General features: G+C 36.9%; 1 protein-coding gene across 2 annotated transcripts in view; it reads left to right on the top strand.

The window, feature by feature from the left end:
• The window catches only part of UBE2H (ubiquitin conjugating enzyme E2 H), a 109,358-nt gene that overhangs the window by 50,348 nt on the left and 38,282 nt on the right, over nucleotides 1-20,728 (top strand). For both annotated transcript variants that reach the window (XM_059711785.1, XM_059711784.1), the window contains exons 2-3: nucleotides 12,375-12,451; nucleotides 13,051-13,125. In XM_059711785.1, coding sequence (XP_059567768.1) covers nucleotides 12,375-12,451; nucleotides 13,051-13,125 — 152 coding nt within the window. The remainder of the gene's footprint in view (nucleotides 1-12,374; nucleotides 12,452-13,050; nucleotides 13,126-20,728) is intronic.

The following is a 20,728-nucleotide window of genomic DNA, read 5'->3' as shown; positions in this document are numbered from 1 at the left end:
GGTAGTCTGCCTTTGGAGTGACAGGGTTCCTTCTCTTCACTTCTCTGACATGTGGACAGTGGGTTCATCTGCCTCTATACTGAGAACAGAAAAACTGGAAGTTGTGATTAAGTACCTTTTAATGTGGAACTTAGTGCGTTCTAAAATTTTTTTAAAAATATATTTTTAAAGAGTTTTTCTAGATCATTTGTTTGGATTTTCATTGAGGACTTGATGTGCCTGGGGTGTCTTGTGTCCTGAGAATTTTTTTTTCTCTGCAATTCAGAGTTGTATTCCAAGTTTGCACATTTTAAACTGGATGTTTGACTGGCTAATAGTTCTTTGACAGTGAGTATCACCTTTTCATAGAAGTACTGGTATAGTCAGATATATACATCAGTTTTCTGATTTTAAAAAAGAAGAAATGGTAGGTATGGGAAATTAAATAAAGGCAAATAATTTATTTTTATTATGAGATTAGAGGCCCAGTGCACCGGTGGGGTCCCTCTGCCTGGCCTGTGCCCTCTCACAATCTGAGACCCCTCAGTTTCGGCCTGATCCCCGCAGGCCAGGCTGAGGGACCCCACCAGTGCACGATCGGGGACTGGGGAGGGACCACGGGAGGGTTCCAGGGTCTCGCCCAGTCCCTATGGGCAGGACCCCAGCAGCAAGCTAACCTACTAGTTGGAGTGTCTGCCCCCTGGTGGTTAGTGCTCATCATAGTGACTGGTCGAATGGTCAGACCCTTAGCATATTAGGCTTTTATTATATAGGATTTTTTTAAGTGTACAAATTAAAGGTTAGTTTAATGAATCCCCATCACCCAAATTAAAATTTTGCAATTATTGGTATTTTCTCACGTACCTATTTCTCTTTTTTTCTGAAATATTTTAGGACATATCCCAGGGGTTTTCTTAAATAACCATAATGCCATTACATTTAAGAAAATATGCAATTCTTTGGGAAGATGATTTATTTTAAACATACTGTATCTCCTACCTTTGAATCAAGCTATAACAAGGAAACCAAATTGTGAAAATTAAGCTTTTGATTAACCTTTCATGAGTTAACAGTAATATATTTTTAATTAGCTAATATACTGTTAGTTTATATACATGGATTTATAAATTTTCAGTTAAAAGTAAACAAAGGTTCACTGTTGCTGTGAAATAGCAAAGCAGTGATGTTTGTTTATTAAAGATCTATTTCTATTTTATTGATAGCCTTCTGATTTCTAAATATTTTGAGGTACTTAACTGGAATATGAACTTTTTAGAAAATATAAATTTTATTTCTGTTTTGACTGTATTTCTTTGATCTCAAGATGGCATCATTTTACCATATTTTTCTTTGCTTTTCTCTGTTACTTTCTCTGCAACTGGTTTATCTCTGACTATTTGACTTTGTAAATCTGCTTTATAAAACATTCTGTTGGGGGTGGAGTGGGGCTTAGTTTTCCTATATATCTTAAACACTTTTTTTCTAAAATCTATTTGAAAAAAGTATTTTCCTTAACTTATGACTCAATTAAAAAAAATTTTTTTTAATCTCATTACTTGGGAATCTGGTTGCAGAATGATTCATCCAGGGAAGAACTAAGTAATAGTGATGATTTTCTCATTTTAAAAAATAACATTTACCTGGAACCTGCCAGTGTTTATTTTGTTTCTGACATGGAAGCTTTAAATGAAAGCATAACACTTGAGTGGGGAAAAAACTGTTTTCTAAGGCAGTGTGATTTTTGGGTTCCTGGGTGGTAATGAACATGCTTTTTGTATAACTAAATTTTGTGACTTATCTATATAAAAATATTAAAATATGTACTACTTTTTACCGCTTAGATAATGAGCCTTTAAGTGTTTCGTATATCATAGTAAATTGTCAAAATTTTTTGCTTTTCTTCTGGACAATACATACTTATTTTGAAATGGCTCTTTTTAAATATGAAACCTCCCCCAGAGGTTGTTGGCAACTTCAGCTAACTAACCTAGTTGTAAATCCACAAATGAACAACTAAAACTTACCTACTTTATGTATTTTGTTTATTGGAGGATGTCTTTCTTAGAATGTTTTTTTTTAATCTTTACCCAAGGATATATTTTTATTGATTTTAAAGAAAGGAAGAGAGAGAGAGAAAACATTGATTGGTTGCCTCTCATATGCACCCCAGTGACTGAACTCTCAATCTAGGAATGTGCCCTGACCAGGAATTGAACCTGAAACCTTTTGGCATATAGGAGGATGCTCCAACCAACTGAGCCACATTAGCCAGGCTTACCCTCTTTTTTGTTTTCTTTTTCTTTTGGCAAAATACAAATTAATTTCCATATGATTAAAACTTCCTAAGCAACACTCAAAGTTTTTACAATATCGTATGGGAATTAATTTAGTTAGAGTTTTGTGTACTTCTTTTACGTTAAAAAAATTCCTATTGTGTCAGATGTAGGGTCAGGTACTTTTGTAGATCTTTTATTTCATCTTCTTCACCTTTTTTAGAGGTTAGGAAACAGGCTCAGAGTTAGTGGTTTACAAGGTGACTCCTTTTAAATCATGAGTTTTCTGTCTGCTTATCATATTGCCACTTGGTTTATACATTTATACTTTAAATTTTAATGTGTTCAAAACTGAATTTAGCATCCTGCATAAAAAACTTGTTCCTTCTGTCCTGTGTTCCACTTTGTTATTAATAGTATCATTTCACCTGTCTGACAAGGCTAAAGCTATTCTTAGATCTCAAACTGGCAGCTTCAGATTGTGGCTGTCTTGCATCTTCATTCATGTGTTCATTTTATAAATACTAATTTGTGTGCCTACAATATGGCAGAACTCTTTTAGGCTCTAGGAATGTAGCAGTACACAAACCAGACAATCCTGTAGGCTATATAGTACATTAGGGGTGGGAATGCAGCTGTTTGCTGTTATACATAGGGTGATCCCAGGAACTTCACATTGGAGCACATGTACTTTGTTTACATTTTGAAATTAGGAGATTGACATAGAACTCTAGTTTTTTGGTTCCTCATGAAAATGAGACATTCTAGCAACACTGGATTTTCTTGTGGCTGTCCCATGTCTAGTCAGTTGCAGAGCCTATGAAGTCTTCTTTTCATCTTCTCCAATCATTCCCACAGCTGTTATTTTAGTTGAGACCTTAAACATTTCTCTTCTGCTTGTTTGCTTTAATTCTGTTGATCACACCTTCAGCCAGTCCTGCACATATAGCTCAGTGATCTCTGTAAAGCACAGTTATGTGCGCAGTAACAACTGTCTCCCTGTTTGCCTGATAAAACCTGTTTGGGGCTCTTTATAATCTGGTCTTGACCTACTTTCTAATTCTCCCCATGGTCCACTCATCAAAATAAAAATGCAGTGGTCCCTGTTCTCTGGACCTATTCTGTGCCTTTTCTGTCTTTGCTTTAAATGCCTTTCCCCCTCCTCTGCATGTCCAAATCACACACTGGTTTTAAGGCCTGTGTAAATCCTTGGCTTCCTTGGCAAACCATTGCTGTCTTTGCCTGTAGGCTGTAAGAAATCTCTTCCTACTCTAAACTCTAGTAGCATTTTATGCAAACTCTTTTTTAGCATTTACTCCTTAGTGGACAGATCTCATCTTCCCTTGATAAATTTTAAGCTTCTTGAAGGCAGGTTGTGTTGTAAGAGGAGTTTTTGTTTTCCTTAAGGCACTTATGTGTAGAATATTTAGTAAACCAACTTTAATAGAAATAGAGTCTGTGACCTTTGTGGATTGAATAGATGCTAAGTCAGCATAACAGGTATCTATTTTTGTAGAAAGCTTAAAATATTTTGGGGGGAAGGATGCAGGTACTAAAACTGCTTGAGCTTATGACACAGGTGTTGTTTTGTTAATTGCTCTTCATGTTATATCATTGCTTCTTTCCCAGATCAAGATAAATGAATAAAAAGATGCCCTTATTCTTATTCTTTATATGTATGTATTTCATCACTGGTAGAAGCCTTTTCCCTCCCTCTTTCTGTCTGTTATTCTTTTCCCCATGTCTGTTTTCTCAGTAGCTTTTATTTCTCCTTTGAATGGGGTTCCCTGTCCTCCTAATATGACCAACACTAACCTTTAAAAAACTTTAAAATAATTAAACTGCCTCTCAACCAGGAGCCTTTGCTTATTGTACATGACTATTTTTCCTTACAATTTAAACAAAGGCACATACATCTTTAATTATTATTTTGCCCAGAGGCTGTTTGTCATAGATATTCAAAAGCCATGTTCATCTTCCCTCAGTGTGGTTGGATTTTTCTTAGACATCCTTTTGAAGGCACTGAAATTTTACTTTTCTAGAATATCAGCTATTGATTTACTATCTTGGCAAAGTATTCTATTTTATTTTTTTAAATTGGTGTTCAACATTATATTAGTTTCAGGTATGTAACACAATGATACAGTATTTATATATATTGTGAAATGATCACAATAAGAGTAGTTTTAACATCCTATCTAATAAAAGAGAAACATGGTAATTGGCGTACGACCGCTAACCTTCCCATTGGCTAATCAGCGAGATATGCAAATTAACTGCCAGCCAAGATGGCGGCCGGCAGCCAGGCAGCTTAAACTGAACATGAGGCTTGCTTGCTTCAGTGACAGAGGACTGCAATGTTCCCCACCTGCCTTGCCGGCCTCTGAGCTTGCAGTTTAAGAAACATTGTAACAAATATAGAAGCTAAACAAAACCCCAGAAACCAGCTTTCAGCCGGCTGGGATCTCAGAGCTGGAGGTGATACAGAGTTTCGATTATAGAACCTAAACAAACCAGATACCTACTTTCAGCAGCTGAGGCCTCAGAGGCTAGAGCCAAGCCTCAGAGCTAAAGCTGGCCCAGAATAAAAAAGAAAAAGAAAAAAAGGAGCAGTTGGGAGCTTCAGTCCCAGCCTGAAAACAGCCCTCAGCCCCTCCCCCAGACTGGCCAGACACCCCAGTGGGGACCCCCACCCTGAAGGGTGTGTGACCAGCTGCAAACAGCCATCATCCCCTCATCCAGGCTGGCCAGGCACCCCAGTGGGGACCCCCACCCTGGTCCAGGACACCCTTCAGGGCAAACCAGCCGGCCCCCACCCATGCACCAGGCCTCTATTCTATATAGTAAAAGGGTAATATGCCTCCCAGCACCGGGATCAGCGGAGCTGAGAGGCCTCCCAGCACCGGGATCAGCGTGACAGGGGGCAGCGCCCAAACCCCCTGATCGCCCTGTGGCTCTGTGTGTGACAGGGGGCAGGGCCACAACCTTCCTATCCACCCTGCTCTGTTCATGACAGGGGAAGGTGCCCCAACCCCCTGATCGGCCCTGCTCTGTGCCTGATAGGGGGGAGCTCCCCAACCCCCTGATCACCCTGTGGCTCTGTGTGTGACAGGGTGCGGTGCCCCAACCCCCCACCCCACGGGCCCTGCTCTGTGTGTGACGGGGTAGAGCCATAACCTCCCCATCGGCCCTGCCCTGAGTGTGACAGTGGTGGCGCCCCAACCCCCTGATGGGCCCTGCTCTGTGGGTGATAGAGGGTGGTGCCCCAACCCCCTGATCCGCCCTGCTCTGTGCGTGACGGGGGGAGCTCCCCAACCCCCTGATGGGCCCTACTCTGTGCGTGACGGGGGGAGCTCCCCAACCTCCTGATCGGTCCTGCTCTGTGCATGACCAGGGGCTGCACCTAGGGATTGGGCCTGCCCTCTGCCACCCGGGAGCAGGCCTAAGCCAGCAGGTCGTTATCTCCCGAGGGGTCCCAGACTGCAAGAGGGCACAGGCCAGGCTGAGGGACCCCCACCCCCGCTCTCCCTCCGCCCCTAAGTGCACAAATTTTTGTGCACCAGGCCTCTAGTCTATCATAACATAGTTACAGAATTTTTCGTGATGAAAACTTTTAAGATCTACTCTTAACAACTTTCAGTTATGCAATACAGTATTTACTATAATAGCCAAGCTGTACATTACATCCCCATGACTTATTTTAGAACTAGAAATTTGTACCTTTTGATCTCTTCACCCATTTTGCCCACCCCCCAGACTAGTCTTATCTTTCAATATAAAGTCTTTGTTTTCTTATATACTTGCTATTTTTTTCTTCCTCAGACTATGTATTGGATCTTAGGAAAACGTTGGATCATTTCATGAGCTTTCAAGAGAGCTATAGTAGCTAAGTTCTTCTAAATTGTTTATGCTTGTTAAATACTTTAGTATTTAATGATATTGACTACATTAATTTTTTTAGAACTTTTATTATGGAATATTTCAAACATAAATAAAAATAGAACAATAGAATGAACCCCCATGTACCCATTACTCAGATTCAGTAATTATCAACTCAGGGCCAATACCATTTCTTCTAAACCTTTCTCTCTTGACTCTATCCACACTGGGTTTTTTTGGTTTTAATAATGTTTTTATTGATTTTTTTTTATTGATTTTTTTTTTTTTTTTTTTCACAGAGAGGGATAGAGAGATAGAAACTCAAGGAGAGAGAAACATCATCAATTGGCTGTCTCCTCCTACTGGGGATCCAGCCTGCAACCCAGGCAATGTGCCTCAACAGGGAATCAAACAGACTACCTCTTGTTTCATGGGATGATGCTCAATCCACTGAACCACACTGGCTGGGCCATACTGGCTTTTTTTTAAATGTTTTTTTATTTATTTCAGAGAGGAAGGGAGAGGGAAAGATAGAAACATCAATGATGAAAGAGAATCATTGATTGGCTGCCTCCTGCATGCCCACTAATGAAGATTGAGCCCACAACCTGGGCATGTGCCCTGATCGGGAATCAAACCGTGACCTCCTGGTTCACAGGTCAACACTCAACCACTGAGCCACACCAGTGGCACTAAATTGGCTTATTTTGAAGCAAATCTAAGACATAATGTATTTGTAAATATTTCCATTTATAACTCTAAAAGAGAAGGATTTTTTAAAAATATATATACTTTTATTGATTTCAGAGAGATAGGGAGAGGGAGAGAGATAGAAACATCAAGGATGAGAGAGAATTATTGATCGGCTGCCTCTTGCATGCCCCCTACTGGGGATCGAGCCTGAAACCCGGGTATGTGCCCTTGACCAGAATCGAAACTGGGACCCTTCAGTCCGCAGGCCAACTCTCTATCCAGTGAGCCAAACCAGGTAGGGTGAGAAGGATTCTTTATAAACATAACCCCAAAGTATTGTTTTTATGATATTTTGCACATTAACAGATTAACGAATATATCATGCTGTTTTCAAGACAACAAGGTAGTGAAGGTTGCTGAGTTTCTTCAACTTCTGTAGTGTGATTAATTTCAAGGAGAATTGTCAACAAACTGGTCTCAACATACAGAGAAAGAGAGTAGTGTACAAATTGCTTCTACCTTCTTCAGAGAAGCACATTTCTTCACCCCAGTTCCTCAATTGTATGGATATAGTTCAGAGAGACCACCTTCTTTTATTTTATAAACTCATTATTAGTAAACTTCGGAAACAATGCTGTCTGAACCCTAGGTCCTTGATCAGTTAACACCAGTCCTGTGACACAGGCTTACACCTTGGCTCCCTTTCTGGAAAATTCCAGAACTATATAAAAATCATTTCTAAAATCCTGATAGACATGTTTTGCCAAGAATGTCAGTTATCTCTTGACAGTTTGGCATTAGCCTTTAAATATTAGATTGTATAATCATAATGCCATTCAGGGAAAATAAGGCAGTGGGTGGCTGGCATTTTAAAAGTAAAATGAACTTGGGTTCCTAGGAATGTTAATCATTAGTCTACTAAAAAATGCTGATACTATTTTTTAATAGCGAAATGATAAGTAAATAAAAAGCAGTATTTTGTTGCTTTGGCCAGTGTTTCTCAGTGGTTAAAGCATCGGCCCGTGCACTGAAAGGGTTGTGGGTTTGATTTCCAGTCAAGGGCATGTACCTGGGTTGCAGATTCAATTCCTGGCCCTGGTCAGGGAGCATGCAGGAGGCAACTAATCGATGTGTCTCTCTCACATTAATTTCTATCTCTCCCTCCCTCCCCCCGACCCCCTCTCTCTTCTATCTCTAAAAATCAGTGGGGGAAAAATATCCTTGGGTGAGGATTAACAAAAAAAGCAATATTTCACAAATAACTTAGATGAGAGATAAGTAAAATGTAATTTTACGGGTTTAACACACGTTTACCAGAATAATATCTGAAGGATATTTTCAAGCTTTGAAACTGAGAAAGTAATGAAGGAAGCTTCTAGTGAGTTCTCACCAGTCTGCTAGCCTGACAAGCACATCTTAGAAATAGATCATTACTTTTGTCATTGTATCCTGCCTTCTCATTGCCTTCCTTACCCTTGACCTTGCAGCAGAGAGGAGAAAGTCATGGCCTCTACCATAAATACACATGGTAACAGCAGTCTAGTAACTTTATATATTTTTTGTGGACAAGTCATTCATTTGTGATGATGGAATGGCTTATTTTTAATGTAATTTTTCATTCAACTAAACTTAAATTCCTTTTTTCCATCTAACTTAGTATCTGTACCCCATTCCAAGGCAGCATAAATTTAGCATAGCTTCTCATTTTACCAACTTGGTAGAAGTTTTTAAGGTTTCACTTAGTTTCCTTTTAGCTTTTTATATGAAATGGACTATAATAACTCTTTAATTTACAGCAGTGGTGGGGAACATCTGGCCCTTGGGCCATATAAAGCCCGAGAAATCATTTGGTCTGGCCCTGCCAAGGCATTAGGGGTGAGTTAATTAAGTGTTTGACCAAATATAGCAGGTTAATTTTTAAGTTGATAATTTTGTATGGCCTGAGAATGATGTTATAAATATCCAAATGGCCCTTGGCAGAAAAAAGGTTCCCCACCCCTGATTAACAATATAGTGTTAAAGACAGACCCAGTGTATCTGGCATGTGGATTATATCAGGGATTATGGGAAAGGGGGTTTGGAGCATTGATTTCTAATCATGGAAGAGAGATTTGGAGTGACTATTTGGAAAGGAGAATCTTTGGAAAATGGATAAAAGCATGGACTGTATCCCAAACAGACTACAAAATGGAAGAAACCTGGATTTATTCATCATGTAAAGGGTAGAAAAGATACTTCAATTTTCTAGAAGAGACATCCATGTGGATAATTCATAATTTTAAATGATTAATAAAGAGTAATTGCCAGAGATCAGTGCCATTCATAGCATATTAGTTTTGGTTGATAGATTCTTCTTCTACCGATTTTTATATTATAAAATTAGGTTACTACTTCTTTTTGTTAAACTTATTTACTCTTCTACCTTACTCCATTCTTTCATTATCCTTGTAAATTTGTTTAGTTTCGTTTAATGGCTGGAATATCTTTATCTATACTACTGTATTCAGTTGATTGCTTCGGATAGCCCACATTGAGTGGAAACATACATCAGTGGAGCTCTGGGTGGGTAGAGGTAGACACTAGTAGCAGCCCATTGTATAAATGGTTTATAATTCATTTAACCAATATCCTATTGATAAATATTTAGATTATTTCCATTTAAAAATTTTAATAAACATAGTACCAGGCACACTGTCTTTAGAACTTTTTATTAATAAAATATATACAAAAACTGCATAAATAATTTTTGTAGCTCAATGATAAATGGAACAATAAAGGTGTAACTAGCGCCCTCAAAGTCCCTGAGGGTGCTCAAAGTTCTTTTCCAATTATCAGTTTCCACTAGCCTAACCACTATCCTATCTAAACATCATTGATTCATTTAGCCTGTTTGAAATGTGTGTAAATGGAATCTTACTGTGTATGCTCCTTGCTATATCGTTTCTTTCACTATTATATCTGTGAGACGAATATCTACGTTTATGTGTGGCAGTTCATTTTTGGGGGGTATATTTATAGTCTGTTGGGTGATACCATAATTTATACTTTTTATAGTTGATGAACCTTTGGGTTGTAACCTAATTTTTGAATATTACAAATAGTGCTGTGAACATCCTTAGGCATGTGTTGTGGTGAACTGATCGATACATATGTGTCAGGAGAAGCACTGATGCGCATAGGGTGTGCATATGTGCAGCTTTACAGCGTCAAGTATCCAGTGATTGAAACCATTTCATACTCCCACCAGCAGTGCCTGGTTGTTTTTGAAGCATAATTTCGTAGGAGTGAAATTTGAATAAAAGAGTAAATTAATTTTAAGTTTTGGGATATAGTGCTAAATTTGTCCTCAGGAATACTAATTCATACTCCACTGAACACTAGGTTTTATCTAGCTTTCATCTTTATCAATTTATAGTGAAAGATGTCTCATTTCTAAACTGAGCTGAACTTTTTATAGCTTAATTTTGCTCATTTGAATTTTCTTCTGTTAACTTTGCTATTCTGGCCTTTTCTTTGTTGGGGTGTTTCTAATTTTGCTTACTGCTTTGTAACAACTCCTTATTTTTTTAAAATAAAATTTTTGGTCATATGCTATACTTCTTTTACTTCTTAGTTTGTCCTTTGATTTAACTGTCTTTTACAGTATAGAAGTTTTAAATGTGTGTGTGTGCTTGCATCTGCTATTCTTTTCTTCTGTGGTTTCTGGCTTTGGTGCCAGTCTTGGGAAAGCCTTTTTACCCCCAAGATTTTTTTTTTAAGTGTTTTCTTTGATGACTTTATTGGTTATATTTAATATTTAGTGTAACTATATTTGACTTCTTTCACTAACACAAGGGTACTTTTTAAAGTTTTAAAACAATTTAAACATGTACGCTTCTATTTATTTCACTAGCATTAGCTTTGGAATATTTTGCAGGTGTCAGAGGGTGACTGGTCAGGAAGAATGTAGTACACCAAAGCATATGTGTATGTGTCATTTGACCATGAGACATAAAGCCAGTTTTCCATTGTGGATACTGTTTGAATCCTTTCAGTGTGCATGTTACTAAAGTAGTTAGATCAACTTAGCATAGACTAAATCATTTTATTTAATGTCTATAGTGGATATTGTTCAAGGCTCTTCAACAAGACTTTGCCAGAAATAACCCTGGTCTCTGTTCTGTGGCCTACAATACAGGATTGGAGAGACCAATACTTCATTTCAAACCTTTAAAAATACAATTTTTCTCTATTTAAGAGATCATTTAAAAATGTTTTGGATTATTTCTCTTTTGCATAATAGTACATGCAGTTTGTACTGCTGATTTAGATGAGACCAATCTGTCATATATTTTTTTAAATGTTACAGTGGCCCTAGCTGACGTGGCTCAGTGGTTGAGCGTCGACCTGTGAATCAGCAGGTCAGGGCACATGCCTGGGTTATGGGCTCAATCGGAGCGTGCAGGCGGCAGCTAATCGATGATTCATCATTGATGATTCTGTCTCTCCCTCTCCTTTCCTCTCTGAAATCAATAAAAATATATTTTTAAAAATAAACGTTAGAGTGGGCTTTGTGAGTTCCCCAAAGCCCTTACCACCACCTAAAATTCCTATCAGAGTTATTATTTAGACCATAGAGCAGAGACATAAAACAGATACTAGACCAGTAGCCCTCTCCTCTACTGAAATGGATTGGTTTGGTTTGTGTAATTGAATCCTAGTACCTGAAAGGGGTGAGAATCTCAAGGAAAGGTACGTTTTTGAGGAAGAGAACACAGAAGTGTTAGTCCTTTGTGATTATAGCCCCAGAGCCCCCCAGTCTAAGAGGGATGGAGGTTCACGAGGGAGGGAAAGTGTAGGTGAAAAGAAACACTTCAGACAAGATTTAAACTATGATTTGTTTATTTTGCTGGTCTTTTGCATTTGGTAGCACAGTACTTGTAGCAAGGTTGTGTCTGTATTTTGACAATTTGCTAAGCCAGGGAGAAAATTGTGGGGACTTTTCTTAGTAAATCCATAATTTTGGGAGCATAGCATTTTTATTTTAGGAGAATGGGTGTTTTCCCTGAGTATTCGAATTCGACTAAAAGGGGATAATGGATTTATGTTAAAGGCTCATTGGGGATCAGCTAGAAAGGAGAGAGTATGAGGGGAGAAAAATTAAGTACCTGTTTTTCATTTATGTGCAGGATGTACAAAAAGCCGTCTCATGCATTTTACATACTTAACCCATTTGATCCTCACAGAAATCCTATGAAATGGTGTTTTCCTGAATTGTAAGGAGAGAACAAAGACTCTGGGAGTGAGTTCACATTATTTTGTCTAGGCCCACAAACCCAGTAAATGGCAGTTCTGGGATTTGCACTCCAGTTTCTGAATCTAAAGCCCATTCATATGCTTTTCACAAGAGTATATATTGCCTTCTAAATTACCAGATTTATTATATCTCTTAAATATTTCATCAGTTTTATATAAATGTTGATGACACTTAAAATGGCATAACTAAGATGTCATCTTTAGTTCTTCTAGATAATATAAAGCCTGTGTGATTTCCTTTACCTTCCACCTTAGCATTGAGAGTAAGCATGAGGTTACGATCCTGGGAGGACTCAATGAATTTGTAGTGAAGTTTTATGGACCACAAGGAAGTAAGTACATGCGTTGGTCTGTGTTCTTCTATTACAGTTTTTATTCTCTTTAATAGACAATGAAAATATCCAAGACAGGTGGTGATATATGTGGTTTTTGAAAAGTAAATTTTGAACTTTAGAACCAGAGAGGAAATCTCGCTGTTATCATAGTTACTTCATATGCTTTTCTCTCTTATCTGTATGTGACAGTATTAAACATGAACTGTAGATTCTGGGTTTTGTATGGATGACTATAATGATGGCTTAGGGAAATGTGTTTTGTTGTTTTATTTTTGTTTATAATATGTGTGTTTGGGAGGGGGCATGGGTTGGATTGAGATAAGAGGTTATTACTTACCAAATAATTGGATAGTGTTTAATACTTTAAAGAATCAGGTAACCTGAAGGGAGAAAGTGAATCTTTTCTCATTTTCTAACTGTAGATTTTTAAAGAAAAGTACTTTAATCTGAACATAGAAATATAAGAGGTCCCTGACTCTCAAGGGAATTTGCAAGGTTATCAAAAGAGATTATGATTTAATGTTTAATTTACACTCGGGTTTATTTTCTAATTTGGAGACATATTTTAATGTGTAACACTTTTACTTTTCTTTTAGCACCTTATGAAGGCGGAGTATGGAAAGTTAGAGTGGATCTTCCTGATAAATACCCTTTCAAATCTCCATCTATAGGTAGGTAATTACCCAGTTTCTCTCCTTAAAGAGTTTTGATATTAAAGAGAAAAAGAAAAAAAATCCTATGTTTTGTGGGAGATAATTCCAGAAATGGCTTGTTAACTGAATTTTTCCTTTTTTTACTTTGGTTAAATTAATCAGTGATGTTTTATGGGGCTTCCATAGTGTGACAGAAGATGTTTAAATATACCCTTTGCCTGATTGTAATGACTACAACTCTAGATTTTTTTTTTCAGGGTCAGATTAAACAAATTATAAGGCTCACTCACTGTCTATTCAGGCTACAAGCAATACAATAATAAATATATCTCAAATTTCATTTTAAATGCCAGATTGTTGGAATTAATACTATATAGTTTCTATTTTAATTCTGTCATTTAAAAATCCTCTCTGTATCCTACTTTGTTGTTGTTTTTTTCACTCTAGCTCTGGGTACCTAACAATGAAATGACCATTTTCAATTCTCTTCACTCCTAATCTTTAGTCCTTTAAACAGCTGAAGAAACTCACGTAGCAACCCCAGTGAGATTGTATAAAGAAGTTTTCCTCACCTTCATCTCCCTTCTGCCCAAAGGGGTGATATTTTTAAGGTGTCACCTCTAGTAAGGCCCTTGTGACAATTTAGGTATTTTTGTGTCAGATGCAATAGAGGTATATCTGATTGAAGGTTGACACCTTAATTATTTTGAGATTATAAAATGGTAGTAATTTAGCTAAGGTAGTAACTTAAGCCAGTTTTTAAAAATACAATTTTTATTAATTTCAGAGAGGAGGGGGGGAAGGGAGAGAGAGAGAGAGAGAGAGAGAGAGAGAGAGAGAGAGAGAGAGAGAGAGGAGAGAGGAGAGAAACATCAGTGATGAGAGAGAATCATTGATTGGCTGCCTCCTGCATGCCTTCTACTGGGGGTTGAGCCCCTTTGTGCCCTTGACTGGAATTGAACCTGTGACCCTTCAGTCCGCAGGCCAACACTCTATTCACTGAGCCAAACCGGCTATGGCTTAAGCCATTTTTTTAAAATTTCGTTCTATAGATTATTTTAAAATATTCTAAAATATTGGCCAATTTTAAGAAAAGGAGAATATAAAATTGGAATATATTGGACATTCTCTGACAGTCACACCGAGCCTCATGTTCATAATTGCCTGATTTAAAACATCTTGCTGCTGCTGTGGGCTTGTCTTTGGAACTAATAGGAAATTAGACACATTCGCCTGCCCCAACAATAGGGTTTTTAAAAGAGGTAGATCAAAGACATTCTGAGCTTTATGCTTTGATTTTAAGCTCCCACAATTCTGCCTAGGATAAATAATGCAGAAAAGTTAGGATAGTCACAGACTAATTCTCAGTTGAATGCAGCAGCCTCTCCCCTGACATTTAGCTATTTTATAGGCTTTAGAGCTCTATGCTATAAAAATGCTACAGAGCATCTCTCATTTCTTCTCAGGCTAGGAACTGTTAGTTTTCATTTGAAGAACAAACTGGTGATTTCCTCTTATGGTCTCTTGGGTGAGTTTTCTAAACTCAGTAACTGAGAAGAAGTACTTTGTGGATAATTGAATTGGAAGTATCCCCATTGCTACAAGGGTCTCTAAGCTGCAGAGTTATCAAATGTTGAACTCGGAGGGAGCTGTGAGGTGTTGAGTCTTTGAGACAGGATGTCTGCTTTACTATCTGTGTGGTGGGCAACAGCCCTATCCCAGTGCCATTCTAGGGTAGTAGGTTCCACTCAGTTTGGGACAACTTTTCTATCATGTTGTGCTACCCTATCCCCCATTTACTTCTGGACTTTAGGGTGTTTCTTTATGTAGGTATTTTAAACCCTTATGCGGTTGAGTGATGTGATCTTTAAACCTTTACAAACAGAATTCCAAACCATATAAATTCATTCAAAGACATTTCATAAATTTACTTAGACCTATTTACTTAGACTTAAAAATTGGCATGCTAAATCTAGTTTTGTTACCCTAGATTCCTAATCAGAAAAGAAACAGTATACCTTGTTGAAACGAACAGTGAATCTATAGAAATGCAATTACATGTATCCTGAAGAAATGTAGTTATTTCTCAAATCTTGTCTTAACATACTTTTTCAGGTAATAAAGTTGTTTCATCATAACTTTCAAAGTGAAAATATCTACACTGTAGACATTGTTAATTTATTAACTAATGATGTAGCAGAAACCTATGCACTTTCTTATATTAATGATGTAATGTGAAATTGGTTGAGACAAATGACTAGGCTAATTTAACTTCTTCATAATTTTTCCTTTGCCTTTCTGAATGCTTTTAGAACTTTGTAATACCTACAAATGTGTACCATCTTCTCTTAAGGAAGTAGATGTAGTTGAAATATTTGTACAAGCTGCCCTTGTTTCCTCCAAAGAAAGATTGCATAAGAGAGTTTTAATCAGTTGTGTTGGGTGACCCATTTTCAGGTCATCAACAATGTAATTACTGTTGGAATATGCTTTAAACACTTCAAGGGGTAGTGGCTCACTTAGAATAAGCAAGCCTTCCTTTTCAAGTAATATAGATAGTTTTAGAATTATACAGAAGGGCAAGGAGATAAGAAAAACCCAGCCTCAATGTTCTTTATAAACCCTGCCTCTTATAGGGTCTAGGCAGGCATACACTCCTTCCTGAGCCAAATTTTGAGCTCTTAAATATTAAGATGTAGGAATTTAGATTAAGCCTCCTTAATACCTAGATCTTAGAATTAAAAATATATATGAATATATTCTTTTTTGTTTTATATTTATATATAAATATAAATGTGTGTATATGTGTGTGTGTGTGTGTATACACACACACACACACACACACACACCCACACACGTACTTTTTAATTGTATAAATGCTCCATATCCATGGTAGGAATGTAAGAAAGTCCAGGTGAGCAAAAATTAAAATGTCTCATAATCCTATCCCTCACTGGATATCATTATTACATTCTGGTGTATGTACTTTAAAATATTTTTCTGCATATTTAAGTATATATTCAATATAATTTGACATGCTTATCTTTGGGGTGTCCTCCAAACATAGTTTGAGAGAGTTTTCTGTATTTACATGATTTGATGAGGTATAACTAAAAATTTCCTTTTAAAAACAATTTGCATCTTTAAATGTTTTTTTCAAAATAGTAATAAAGCTACCTCAGATCCTCTTTGGAAAGAAAAGGGATATAAATAGACACTTTGGGAGGTTATGAATTTACTCCTACAATGCCATCATTGTTCCAAACATCGTAAGCTCATCTTTTGGAATTTTACTTTCTCTTTGAATGTCGTAAATGATGGCAAACCTTGATGCTTTGAAGCTGGATATAAATTTTTGAAATGGCTAATGGTCATTTAATCCCAGGGAATAAGGTGAATGGGAAAACTGAGTATCATTAATTGGAATAAAAAATTATGTATGATTATGAAATTGACTTAAGTAAAGGATTATGATTTTCTTATAAACTGACTCTATGGGAGTTTTCAACGAGAAATTATAAAACTCCTTTAATCCCTTTAACATCATTGAAATATTTGCTTAGTTTTCCTGGTGGACTGCTTTGAAATAAATCATCTTTGATTCTTTCAGTTCTGATTTATTTGAAAGTTCAGTTACTTTTATCTTTCTCATTCAGAAACATTCCTAGAATGCTTAGCAGTACTGCAGGGTGTCTCCAACTGTAGCATTAGGAGAGTGATTGGTCAGTGGAGTGATTCTGGCCCTGGTTTTCCTTGACCGTGAGAATGATACCATCTGAACTGTTGCTTCCTCTTCTAGAAAATGAGATATTATAATTAAATGAACTCTGCATGTTTGATATTGACCAGTGTATAAAATACTCAGGATGTTTGGCATTCTACTGGATAATTAGGAAGGTTTAAGGTTTTCACCAGTTAGGGAGAGAATATATCAATAGATGAATATAAATAAAATATATCAATAAATAAAATATTGCATATGTTTTAGTTACAGTGTGCCATTGCTTTTTAGGAGAGGGGTGAGGCGGCCCCTCATTTGAGGGGGAGAGAGTGTGTAGAGGAGATACGTGTTTCATGTGTTGAGAATATAGTCTTTACAAAGCTTCAGAGATGTGAAAGTGCACATGAGATCTGTAGACATACTCTTTTGAAACCCCAAGTAATTTTCAGTCCATGAAGATTTTGTTCTAAGCAAAGAAGTTGCTACAGAGACTGCCATATTCCATACTTCAGAGTCACAGTAGTCAGCCATTACAGATGTGCTCATCTAGTAAGAGAAAGCTTTTACCAAAGAAAACAGACTTACAGTTGCTGTGGGGGTGAAGTAAATAAGTGATTTCATAAAGAGGGTAAATATAGAGCAATTATTTATAAAAATAAAGAATAACCAATAAGCATAGGATATAAAATGGTTTTATGTCTAATCACGTAATGCAGATTTATTAATGAGAGAATATATGACTTATCAAATTGATAGGTTAGATGTTATTGGTAAAAGGTATGAGATGTAGCCAACCTAGCCGGACATACTGATCAATAAAGATTTTATGTTTTTTGGGTCATTTTACTTAAAAATTAAATTATCTAAAGGAAATATTCAGAGATGTGCTCTAAGATTACTGTGCAAGAATATGTACATTGCAGTGTTGTTTTTAAAACTTAAAAGATGGAAGCAACCTAAATGACCCAGTTGACAACAGTTAAATTATGATACAGCCTAATGAACAAAACGTTTTACAGCCTTTACTCATGTTTTAACACATCTTTAAAGGTACACACAGAAAAATGTGTAACTTTATATAGTGTAACTATTTTTTTCCATGTACATTCCAAGTATGAATGACAAAATATTGAGTATATTAAAGACATTTTTCTGTAAATTTCCAAATATTCTACAAGTTCCCTTTTGTTCTAAAAGTAAATGTTTTTAAACATATGGCAAATACATGTTTTTTAAATATCCTGTCTGCATCCTTGTATGAGCCTGTAGTTTTCTTGTCTTCTACTCTAGAAAGCCATCAAGCTATCTGTGGCTAGAATGCCCACCTGGTGGCTTGCTAAGGACCTATTGCCCCCACACGGTTTCCCACCAGCTTCCTTTCTTTTTTCCTTTCACTGTTAATTATTTATGTGCATAAGTGTAAATACTGTTTTCTTTCCTTTGTCTTTCTGACTATAGTTTAGCTTACTCCATCTTGTGTACTGTCTTTACACCTTTACACTTAACTATTTACTCCTTTCTTTGCTTACCTTTTTCCGTCTCTTGGGCTGTTGTCTCTAGCAGTTCCTACTGCTTCTCTCTTCAGTCTGACTGTTCCACTTGTTTTCCCCCTTGCTCAGTTTTTCTCTTCATTTGAACTAAAAAAGGGCCCTGTACGTAGCTAATAATAACAACAGTACTACTTTCATTAAAACTGAGGGAAAATATAATATATCTTCTAATAAAATATAGACACGAAATAGTAGATTTGAGTTTTTTAGCGTCTAATGGTCTTGAAAGTACCTTGAAGTCCCCTCCAGGATATACCGTAGTCTTCATCAGATCATACCTACTTTACTTAAACATTTTGCATTTAAGAGAGTTGTCATTTAACCTTATTTTTAAATTATTACTGGCTAATATAGTAACAGAACTGCATTCTACTAATTTCAGATAGAACTATAGAATATTTTAGAATCTTTTGTAAATAACCTTATGACCAGTCTGGGTACTCGGTCACTATTTACTTATTTTTTTTTTTAATAGGAAACTATGTTGTAAGATCCAGCTAACAAGTCTAGAAACTAACTTTTGAAATGCTGTTTATGTGTATCTCTATATTAACAGTCAGGAACAGCCTCTCCCAGGGGCAGGCTGTATGTACTGCAGGCTGTGTGTCTGGACTGCAGTTTGATGATACCAAAGCTGAGCATGTAGAGGAATGGTTGGCTGAGAACAGGATTTTGGAGGGACCACTCAATGGTTTGCTGAATGCTGATTAGAATGCCCAGGAAAAACCTCTGCTCATTCTGCAGTGGAATTGGATGTCAGTAGCATATAGCATGAATAAGCCACACCCACTGAGTAAATGGAGACAAAGTGAGAAAGTCATAGGCAATAATAATAGTTAAAATACTATATGACACTATACTAATGGCCTTCACAATTAGGTCAGATTTTCATTTAAATAGGATGGTTTAGATCAGGGGTCCTCAAACTTTTTAAACAGGGGGCCAGTTCACTGTCCCTCAGACTGTTAGAGGGCCGGACTATAGTTTAAAAAAAAAACGATGAACAAATTCCTATGCACACTGCACATATCTTATTTTGAAGCAAAAAAACAAAACGGGAACAAATACAATATTTGTATTTGCATGTGGCCCGCGGGCCGTAGTTTGAGGACCCCTGGAGATCATCCTGTTCCAAGGGAAACTAGATTAAATAACATGTCAGAGTCCCTTTCTAAATCTCCCAATTTGCTGTAGGTTTTTTTGTTTATTTGTTTTTTTCTAATCCTTACCCAAGGACAAGTACACTGATTTCTAGAGAGAGGGGAAAAGGGAGAGAGAGACAGAGACACCGATGTGAGAGAGAAACATCAATTGGTTACTGGTATGTGTCCTGACTGGGAATTGAACCCTCAACCTTTCAGTGTACAGGACAATGCTCCTACCAACTGAGCCACACCAACCAGGGCTGCCATCGGTTCTTAATTAAAAGATGCTCTAATAATCATTGCATCATATTCTTTTTACTTATGCCAGCAATTCAGGGAAGCAATTTAACCTTTTTTAAAAAAATATTTTTTTATTTATTTCAGAGAGAGAGGGAGAGAGAGAAACATCAGTGATGAGAGAGAATCATTTATTGGCTGCCTCCTACACACCCCACCCTACCCTCACCCCTTGGTTCATAGGTCAATGCTCAACCACTGAGCCACACTGGCTGGGCTGATTAAACCTCCTTTACTGCCCAAATGGCATACTCTTTTGTCATTATTATTTTTATTTCACTATGACCAGAAATTGCCTCACAATATCTTTAGAATGGAGTCTTCTAATATGGTATAACTTAACTAACTATAAAGTTTAGAATATTTACCATTTTATTTTGTGTCTTCATAGGTGGAAACATTATATTCCTTCAGGAACTAGTTTGAGTAACTTAAGTTTAGTCAGGGATGGACCAGAATTTAGATTAGAGGAGTGTGTGTCATTCATGAGAGGTTTTGGATTAGTCATTTAATAAAGGCCTGCTTGAATCACCGTATTTCCAGAAACAGAATGAATTCTTAGACTGAGAGAGCATAATTCCATTAAGGTCACCTGTATAGTTCTCTACTTTCATGAACTTGGGTTTGAATTTAATTCATGTCTCAAACAGTTAAATAATTGCTACTCTGGTAGTGAGTGATCTATAGCTTTTGAATTCCAGTAGAGAGAAACAGATTTCTAATAGGGAAGTTTTATAAACTTTCTAGATAATGCTATGAGAATGTAAAAATTGGCAAAAGTTCTTTTTACTGATTTTTTGAAAATGTTTTTCAGGATGGATTTTTAAAAAGATTTATGTCTGGCAGCTGACAGTCTCCTAGGGCTTTTAAGGCCAGGTTAAAGGGTTGAGTTTCATTTTAATGAAATG

Source organism: Myotis daubentonii, chromosome 10, assembly GCF_963259705.1.
Source record: "Myotis daubentonii chromosome 10, mMyoDau2.1, whole genome shotgun sequence".
NCBI classification, from domain to species: Eukaryota; Metazoa; Chordata; class Mammalia; order Chiroptera; family Vespertilionidae; genus Myotis; species Myotis daubentonii.
Note: the sequence above shows the minus strand (reverse complement) of the source record. Positions and strands in the feature narration are given on the sequence as shown.